Genomic DNA, 10,549 nt, shown 5'->3' with positions numbered 1-10,549 from the left:
TAAGAAATAATAGTAAAGAATTGTAATGGCTCTCCATCTTTCAACATGGATTTTGACTCTTTTATACACTGTTCCTGTGTTAAAATTCTATTCTCCTGTAATAAAAATAGATTCAACCATAAATCTTTTGGCAGTTATTTTTCTATTTCTGGCAACAGCTTTTTCAAATTGTTCCTAAATGAAATTTAAAACATGGGAATATTCTTTTTCTTACAGTATATTGGTTTTCTTGCTGTTTCTAGCTAAGCCATTGATTTCTTTCATTAAAATGCCATTTAAAAGATTTTAAAAATGTTTTATTTTTTTGCAGGGGGGTTAGTGATGAAAATAGGAAGTTGAGCAGTTCCATGGCAGTTTCTTTAATTTTCAATAGTTCTCTTGTGGTGTTGAACCAGGACAGAGGTTTCTGTCATTTTTTGTTAGAGTAAGGCACTGGCTGGCAGGACTGTGGACCAGGGGCGGACTGACAACTCATAGGGCCCCCGGGCAATAGGGGATCATGGAGCCCCTGTGTCCTTGCCCAAACTCAAAAAAGCCTATCAAAAAGGTACCAGGGGCATCTCATGGGGCCCCCCTAGACCCCGGGCCCTCGGGCACTGCCCGAGTTTCCAAATGGTCAGTCCACCCCTGCTGTGGACTGTGTATATTTGTCACCTAGGTTTCTCACCTACATATGGTGAGGTCCATGGTTTGTGAGTGTTCATAATGTGAAATGTCTTAAAAGTAACTGTTTCTAGAAACAATTAGATTGATGGGTTTACTTCCGCTTTAATAAATCCTGTGCTGGGTCCTGGAGGCTTTGTAGAGATTTGGGTGAGATATAGGCTGGCCATACATTATACAATTTTCTTGAGAATTTTGCTTTAGATTTACCAAAAACCATATAATATGAGGTCAAACCTAAACAATACTTTCAATTGTATCCAATTAGGTGGGCCCTTGCACTACATAGTTCAAGGTAAATCTAAAGAAAATTGGGCAGATAATTGTAAGAAAATTGTATAGTGTATGGCCAGCCAAAGTCTCCACTCCTAGGTCCCAACCTTACCTAGCAGCCAGACCTCTTGATTAGTCACAGCTGGGCACAAGCTTCTATATACAAGCTCAATGATGTTGGGGCTCTCTCTCACTTGCCTACTGCTGTGAGGGCTCGTTCACACTTGGCTGTTTTACAACACTTGCCAAACGCCCCTATAGCGTTTGGCAAGCGTTGGTCCGGCGTTTGCAGAGCGTTTTTTAACGCTCGGCAAACGCTCTGCAAACGCCGCATGCACGGTTTAGTGGCGGTTGCTAGGCGTTTGCCAAGCGTTAAAAATGCCCCACAAACACCTACAATGCAGTTTGAATGGTGTTACCGCTCCGCAAACGCCCCGCAACTGCACCGTAAATGCCGGCCGGGCGTTTGCAGAGCGGCACCATAGACTAGAATAGGAGGCTTCAACGCCTCCTGACTCGACCAGAGGCGTCCGTTTTGCCGTGATGCAACGCGACGCAAACGCTCCCGTTAGAACAGCACCATGTGCTGTAATGTGCAGAATTGGCAGAGGCGTTTGGGAAGCGGTAAAAACACCTCCCAAACGCCTCTCTGCCACCTGCACACAACGCTAGTGTGAACGTAGCCTGAGGAAGAACTGATGCTGACAGATCACTAAAAAGGTCCAAGTGTTTGCTTTAGGGAACCCATTGTAGAACACCCGGTTAGTCAGGAACTGATCTGAGTTTAGTTATCTCGGATGAGTAGATGTTTAGTTTTATGTTGTGGACTTGCTGTACACATTGCTCTTGCATTGAAACTAGCTTGCTGAATAAGACTCCATTTACATGAGCCTACCCTGACCGCTGGCTGCGGGAAAACACAAATCATGGCAAAACTGCGGTACTGCGTTTTGGCACAATTTACGTTTTCCCATGGTCGCCAGTCAAAACGTTCCTATCCTGAACGCGATTCTTCTGCATTCAGGAGAGGGAAGTTTAACTTCACCTAAAAGCAGCAGCTCCTAAAAGTACATGAACACACAGGCTTTTATGGAGTTGAGATTAGGAGCAAAAAAATGCCAAAAGCTCCTAAACTCGAGTTTAGGAGCTGTTCATGTTCATGAGCCCTAGAAGTACAGGACAAACCTGCTTAAACTGTTCCTGTATGGCCCTGTCTTGTGTAAGGTTTACCACTGCCAATACCGGTAGAGCATGTCCTCCTTTACAACTTTGTCCTCAGATTTGGGCAATTCCTTAAAGGCACAGACACATATTGGTAATTGGAGGAGCTTGTAAAACAGCTTATATGGGCAAATGCTAAACAGAAAGAATACAATGTTGTCTAAAAGCAGGCCAATCAAGAACTGCAAGAGGCAAACTGCTTAGCTGCTCAACATAATTAACAGTTGACATAAGCCCATCAACCCCCTTAAAGTGACACCAGCAAGTGAACTTGTCTCTACATAAAGGCCCTGTCAGAGAGTCAGGTGGGGGTACAGGGGATGAGGACAACTGGTGCAGAGTACATTACAAAAATTGTCTCTGGAGAGTGGCTGAATATGAGAAGCTACCTGAGGAGCAGTGGGCTGAAGTGCTAGCACCCTTTTTAATAGAGAAGCCTTAAAAGGCCTACTTTGACTTACAACCTCCCAAGGAAATACGAAGGAGTATCCTCGATGTATTTAAATTCTAGCCAGGCTTTGGGTTACCATGGCCATCTGAGCACAGCATTTGTTTATGTGGCATACCACCCTGGAAAGCCTTTGAGATCCCAGATGTTTGGTGGTTTCAACCATAGGTGTTTAACCCTGCACAGATTGAGGAGAGCGTGGTCTGTCACCATGATTACATCACAGCCTTGCCGGTTAAGATGCAGGGCCACTTTAGGCATTAACACGTCAGCAGTGTGAATGAGCTGCCGTCTCTTGTGGAGCAACATACTGCTATCAAGAACTAACTCTGGGTTCTACTCTCCAAGCCAGTAACTCTGTACCATTTAGTATCCAGATGCAATCCCTCTCATAATCATGTCCTCAGGTTTTAGTTACTTATAATTATGACAGATCAAGCAACCTCTTTCATGTCAAAAGTTGTCAAAGAACTGTGTCGGATGTTGAAAATGCCTCACCTATGCATCTAAGCCATACCAACCCAATAGTGATGGGCTGGAAGAATGGTTCAACAGAACTTTGAAAGGTGTGCTAAAAAAAGGGATGGAAAAAGACTCAGATTTCCTGTTACCAACTTAAGTGTTTTCAATATGTTAAGTACTGCAGTACTCCAAAGAGTTTTCCATATCTTAAATTTTATAAGGTAGACATTCCCAAGGACTCCTGGATATAACCTGGGAAACAGGAGCAAGAGGCCACAGCTCGCAAAAAGTGTAATCAGACACATTACTGCAGGAGAGAATAAGTGGCAGTCATGCTCATAGCTCAGGAACATATGCAGCAAGCCCAAGAGGCACAGGCCAAAGTTTATAACTGGTCTGCTAAAATTAGAACCTTTAACCCAGGCTGCAGAGTCTTAGTTTTCCCTACTTTAGAGGATACATTTCTAGCAAAGTGGCAGGACCCTTATGAGATCAGAAAGAATATCAGTGATGTCTACTAGCATATATACACTGCTGAAAACAAAGAAACACTTTTTAATCAAGAGTATAGCATCAAGTCAATTAAACTCCTGGGATATTGATCTGGTCATTTAAGTAGCAGAGGTTTCAGCTGCTTTGGTGTTAATGAACTTAACAACAGATGCACTAGATGGGCAACAATGAGACGACCCCCAAAACAGGAAAGATTTTACATGTGGAGGCCACTGACATTTTTTTTCCCTACTCATCTTTTCTGTTTTTCACTGACATTTTTCCCTACTCGTCTTTTCTGACTGTTTTTCACTAGTTTTGTATTTGGCTAGGGTCAGTGTCACTACTGGAATCATGAGACGATACCTGGACACTACAGAGGTTGCACAGGCAGTGCAACTCTTCCAGGATGGCACATTAATACATGCCATTGCCAGAAGGTTTGCTGTGTCTACCAGCACAGTCTCAAGAGCATGGAGGAGATTCCAGGAGACAGGCAGTTACTCTAGGAGAGCTGGACAGGGCTGTAGAAGGTCCTTAAAGTGGAGTTCCACTCAAAAGCAAAGTGGAAGCTCTAGTGGGCAATGTGCTCACTGCCCGGCACCATAGAGCTTGATTGGCATTTGCCATTAGAACACCAGAATTGTCAGGTCCACCACTGGTGTCCTGTGCTTTTCACAAATGAGAGCAGGTTCACCCTGAGCACATGTGACAGACATGAAAGGGTCTGGAGAAGCCGTGGAGAATGTTATGCTGTCTGTAACATCGTTCAGCATGACCGTTTTGGTGGTGGGTCAGTGGTCTGGGGAGGCATATCCATGGAGGGACACACAGATCTCTACAGGCTAGACAATGGCACCCTGACTGCCATTAGGTATCAGGATAAAATCCTTAGACCCACTGTCAGACCCTACGCTGGTGCAATGGGTCCTAGATTCCTCCTAGTGCATGACAATGGCTGGCTTCTTGTGGCGAGAGTATGCAGGCAGTTCCTGGAGGATGAAGCAATTGATAGCATTGAATGGCCCCCACGCTTGCCTGACCTAAATCTAATAGGACACCTCTGGGATATCATGTTTTGGTCCATCCGCTGCCACCAGGTTGCACCTCACTGTCTAGATGCTCAGTGATGCCCTGGTCCATATCTGGAAGTACCCCAGGACACCATCCGTCGTCTCATTAGAAGCATGCCCGACGTTGTCAGGCATGCATACAAGCATGTGGGGGCCATACAAACTACTGAGTATCATTTTGGACTAGCCTGCTGCATCATTTTTTTCCTTTGATTTTCGGGGCGTGTTTGCATTCAGTCCTCTGTAGGTTGATCATTTTCATCATAAATTTAATCAAACAATGGGGCATCCTTATGTTCCTAACACATTATCCAGTCCATATCAGTATAGATATCCAGCATATTTTTTCCCATTGAGATCTGATGTGTTTTCAAAGTGTTTTCATTTCATTTTTTTTGAGCAGTGTATCAACTGGAAAAGATAAAGCCCCTCCAAATACACCATGTTAAACTAATAAAACCCTGTAAGGAATGTGGTGCTCTTTCAGCAGGAACCCTGTCTTTTACTCAGATTCAGGAAGTGAAAGAGTTCTAGCAGACAAATTTTGAGGTGTTTTCAGCTAAACCTGGCCAAACTAAAGTAATTTACCATGACACTGTGATTAAGCCTCATGCCAAAGTAAAGTTGGATCTGATCAGGTACCGGAAGCTCAGGGAAACGCCATTTCCAATAAGGTACAGAAATTGGTAGCCCACTGGGGCTAGAAATCAGGAAAATCTAACAGCAAGAGCGCAAGTCCCATAGTATACATCCCTAAACCTGGATGCCAGCGTTAGACTCTGCAATGACTCTGTAGCCAGGTGCTTGGCTAAATATGGAGTGAAACATTGGCTGCAGCTGCTCTTTGTAGCTCCTGCCTTGCGGTGCTGAACTCGTTAATAGTTATATCAGGAAGAGTTCAATGAGTCAAGCAGCAATGCACTGTGGGAACTGAAAGACTCAAGAGCTTCTGAACTGCATTTCCCAGAGGGAGATTGCCAGGAGGGGAAAGAAATTCATTTTGTAAAGCTGTACAGAACTTAGCTTCCTCTTGCCATGAAGGAGCCCAGAGACTGCACATTGCTGTCCAATGTGCACCACCACTGCATAATGGCAGCCTGAGCAGAATCCGGAGTACTGTGTACAGGTGTGCCAATAGCCAGTCACCTCGGTGCAGAGTAGAGAGCTGACAGACCTGTGTGACAGGATGGTGAGCTGCTGTTGTGAGGAATCTACCATCTGCTGCCAGAGATTGAGCCCTTTAGGAACTGACCGTACAGCCATCTAGTAGCCCTATAGCTGCCTGCAGGCTTGACGGGGACTATTCTCATGCGCACCTACAGTACCATTGGGCCCCAACACTAGCTGGCTGAAAAGTTTGGACTAGACTGTTCCTTTCAGGGACATTGCACCATATCCTAGAGTGCAGTCTAGATTAGATACAGTATTTTTATTCACATTGCAGTTTAGGATTATATGAACTGCTTATTGCCGATTAAGAGCTGATTCTAGTCTAGTGGTACAGCTCTCTAACCTAAGTCACCTTGGCCTAGAGATCACATTGTTTAGCAGACTGTTTGAATCTTTCCTCTACGTGCTCATTTATGTTCAATCCACTATTTACTCCAACCCATACTAATGAATTGAGTTAATTTACCACTTGTGTCTATTTCCCGGTGATAATTCACAGTCAAGTTAGAGGTATCCTAATAGTGCTTGCAGTAACTTTCATTCAACCAGGTGTGTCAGAGGTTGTTTTGGAGTCAAACAATAAAACAGAGAATCCAAATTACCAAGCAGCTCCTTCGGGAATAGTACTATAGTGTATACTACAGATTGATGTAATGATCAAACAAGACACGTATAGCCAGGAACTGGTATGTGAAAGTTACAAGGAAATCCTCTCTTAACCTTGTTTAGGTCTTTGGTCCTGTCCATTATTTGTCTATCATGGTGGTACCCCTAAAGGTGTCTTCTGGGTGCCACAAGAATGGGCCACAGCCCTGGACCTGAATAGCACATTGCAACTAACTACACTGCACCACATGCTGAGGTGAGCACTAAATGGTGGAATTTGGTGCCTGAAACAAACTTTACAGGCTGGCCTTGCTGCAGCGGGGTCTGGGTATAGTTTCCAAGGTTTACACAAAGGGGGTTATTTACTAAAGCTGGAGAGTCCAAAATCAGACTCCCTTCTGCATAGAAACCAATCAGCTTCTAACCTTAGCTTGTTCAATGAAGCTTTGGCAATGAAACCTGGAAGCTGATTGGTTTCTATGCAAAAGGGAGTCTGATTTTGGACTCTCCAGCTTTAGTAAATAAACCCCAAAGGGTCAACTACCTAGAAACTGCTAGTGAGCTATAGGCTTTAAAAAGATTGGGTAAGATAAAGCTTACACTATTGGGCCCACATCTTATCTGTACTAGTGTTGCTTGTTTGTTTAAGGGAACACCTTGGTAAGAACAGACCTAAGTTTAGTTAGCGGCTCAGATGATCAGTTGCTTGGACTATCAGTCTTGTGTGTATTTTACGGCTGCCAATACCAATTGAGCATGTCCTCTTAAATTACCTGTTTCTGGCAACAGTTTTCTCCAAATGTGCCTAACTGAGGTTTAAAGTGGAAGTCCAGGCTAAACCAATCACACGCCTGAACCAGAGCACTCTGAGAATAGGCAAGTATAGACATCTTTCCTTTGGACTTACCTCTAAATTCTGGATCTTGGCATACAGTACAGGATAATGGTAGGATATTCATAGATATTGAGTTATAGGCTGCTACCTTCAGGTGGCTGGACGCTGGAAAGGTTTTTGGACAAGCGCAAACCCACCCCCACCCCGGTTGGGCATACCCCTATAACACTACCCCACTCTTCATAGACCCTCGGACTACTCCAAGCAGTAAATCAGGATGGTAGGCAAAACAAGGCAAGCAGAATCATGCCAACAAAACAAAAAAAGGGTCTCTGATTAATTCTACAATAGATCCCTTAATAAACAATTAAGAAAAATGTGAATTTTGTTTATATATATATATATATATATATTAACAAGAAAAAGCACAGCCATTGTTCACAGTGCTTTAGAACCAGGTACAAAGCCTCTCTACCTGAATAGAAGACAATAAAAACAGACAGCTTTGTTATAACTGTAACACTATTCTCCCCGGTAAATGCTTTTATGTAAATAATTGCCTTTTGGGGCTAGACTTCTGGTTCTGTTCCTGCAACTAAAAATCTTTAGCTCTATTATCCCATGTACCTACTCTGCATGCCAAGATGTTACAGAGGCTGTCATCATACATTTTATATTTACAAAAGAAAAGGCCAGTTTTATCACATGGTTTATTTTTATTGCTCAGGGCAAAGAACAGAACTCTTATTCCCAACTGGGAGCAAACGTGGAAAATAGAAAACTCTCAAATATCCATCAGGTGCCACCTATAGGTGGCATATAAAGGTCAATGCTTGCAATTAGGGTGACCTTCCACATGCTGACATGGCTTCATTTACTGCATTGTGTGTCCTGTTAACAAAGAAATCACAAGAACTTGGGTAACAGTTAACTTTTTTAAATCCCTGTTTAGAACTCCAACTACAAAAAGGAAACTGGAAGCCATTGTAGTGATCCATTCCTCCTGCACTAAATCTGTATGAAGACCGTGGAAGAGGGTGGCAAATTCAGTTAGATGAAGCTAGTACTGCCTGGATGCCAGACACTGCTTTTGGTTCTATGGATGTCAGATCACCCCTGCTGGTCTGTCCATGAATGCCTTTTTTGTATTTTATTTAAACTTCCAACTCCTTTGGTCAGAGCCAGGCTCTCTCCTCCCAAGCCAGTGTTTGAAAGATGGCCATTCCTTCTCTGTTTAGATGATCCAACTTAAGCAGCGTCTTTCTTCACTTAACGTCCAGCGCAGGTGAACACAATGTGGCTCCAAGGACTGGTTCAACATATAAACTGTTCTAATACAAACAGAGCGGTGGATAGGAGGGACAACTGCTTAAACCTTTTTTCCCCATCTGTTAACAAAGTGGTCTTCTATTCAGGCCACATTTCTTCAACATTTTCCAAGATGCCTCGTCCAGCACCTCATATATACTCTTTTCTGTATACAGTATATTTATATATTAAAAGGAGACGGAAAAGGGAGCTCACTTTTTTTTCATTCCCCCTTCCATTTTCTCACCTTTGGAGAAAACAAAAACCAGAACTTTTTATTTATAAAATAAAACAGAGGAAAAAAAAAAACAGTTCAAAAACTCAAGGGAAAGGAGGCACTCGTCACTGCCTCTTCTCCAACTCCAGTGCACTCATAACCAGTCTTATCTTTGTGCATCCATGGCCGTCATGGCTTTCTGTGGGCCCCCTGAAGGCTGGGAGGTAGGGGGCCATGCAGGCTGTGCATGATGGTGGTGGTGATGGAGATGTGTGGTGGGAGAGGCTGGGGGAAGCCAAACAGGTTGTTGGTTTGGTGGAGAGGAGGCCCAGTGTGGGCTGAAGTTGCCTGGAGGGGAGCAGGCATTTGAGGTGGCTGGACTGCTGCTGTTCTGTAAGCTCTCAGAGGTACGCAGCTTTGAAAACATGGCTAAAGCATCAGGGAAGTTGGGCGGAGTGGCTGGTGTGTTGCTTGGTGTACACATCTGCAAAATAAAACAACAAAAATACATTAATAAAATGGATATGCATGCTTGGAATTCATATTTCAAGAAACCAAACAATTCAAGTTTTAGTCATTGCTCATACATTTTAGAGGGATTCTTTTTTCATTATGCAGGCCTGAGCCACAGAGAAAAAGGTCAGCATGTACCACAAAAGTAGCTGCTTCCGTAATGAAATTGGCAAAGGGGAGAATTAGTGGTGCACTGAAATGAAAATTCTGGTCCCAAAAATTCAGAATGCATGTGGCCGAAAACCAAACCGCACCGAAACCAAAATGTCAGCGTATGTTGGAGGGGGGGGTTGAAGGCTCCAATTTTTTTTTTATACTTTCATGTATATTTTTATTTTTTTTAACTTATGGATTTTATTGCTATCACATAGGGGACCAATAGTCACCTATGTGATAGCATATGATTGACAGGTCCTGTGGGGGGTGGAAAGAGGAGCAGTGGAGGGGGCAGGAGAGGAGCAGTGTATACAGGGCGGCTCCGTTATTGGCTGTAACTATATGTTGGTGCCGATTTTTAAATGCAATTGCCATAATTTTTTTCTCCTTCACTATAGCTCACAGAACTAGCTGTCCCCTTCCCCAGAGCTAAAGGAAACAGTTTCTTTTCTGCAGTACACACAGTCCCCTGTATCAGCTAAATTTTGCCTATCGGCAAAATGCCAATACGGCTGTTTTCGACCGATGTGGATCGGTGGCTGAAATTTCAGTGCATCCTTACGGAGTATAATTACAGTTGGGACAAGATTTCTAACCCATTCTAGCAATCAGATTTGTCTCTGCAACAGCTAACCAGATGCTTCCTTTGTATATAATACCTAGTGATCCTGCCATTTCAAAATGTCTACACTAGGCATAGATGCACATCCTTCCCAGCATTGTCAATTTTCTGCCTGTGCTGGAAGAACAGCCTGTCTGTCCACCAGTGGCCAACACTGTGCAGGGGCTGACATACCCCCTGTACAGCTCTGCACTGGGAAAACAAAACAACACACACTATACACTTTTTGCCTCCTACTGACACCCCCCCCCCCTGCAGTCACCACTCTCAGCCTTCCAAGCCTCCTATGGAAAAGAGTTTATTATCTGCCTTGCATTACTATTCCAAACTGAATGGGTTGTTTTACAAGTAAGGGTTCACATAAACTTTAAATGCCTTCACACTCTTGAAGCGAAGAGAAGCACTTCCAGGTATTGGGAGCATGTGACGCTTTCCTCTGCTTTCTACCATGGGGAGCCGAGGGCTTAGCACTTGGCAGCACCTGGAATGT

At 43.7% G+C, this 10,549-nt stretch overlaps 1 protein-coding gene across 1 annotated transcript in view; it reads right to left on the bottom strand.

The window, feature by feature from the left end:
• Positions 1-7,939: 7,939 nt before the first annotated feature.
• The window catches only part of UBALD2 (UBA like domain containing 2), a 40,745-nt gene continuing 38,135 nt past the window's right edge, over positions 7,940-10,549 (bottom strand). Inside the window, exon 3 of the mRNA XM_089682633.1 lies at positions 7,940-9,252. Within this exon, the coding sequence (XP_089538759.1) occupies positions 8,935-9,252 (318 nt within the window). The 3' untranslated portion in view covers positions 7,940-8,934. The remainder of the gene's footprint in view (positions 9,253-10,549) is intronic.

Source organism: Staurois parvus, unplaced genomic scaffold (genome assembly GCF_062004578.1).
Source record: "Staurois parvus isolate SC_StPar_1 unplaced genomic scaffold, SC_StPar_1.0 ptg000293l, whole genome shotgun sequence".
Lineage (NCBI taxonomy): Eukaryota > Metazoa > Chordata > Amphibia > Anura > Ranidae > Staurois > Staurois parvus.
Note: the sequence above shows the minus strand (reverse complement) of the source record. Positions and strands in the feature narration are given on the sequence as shown.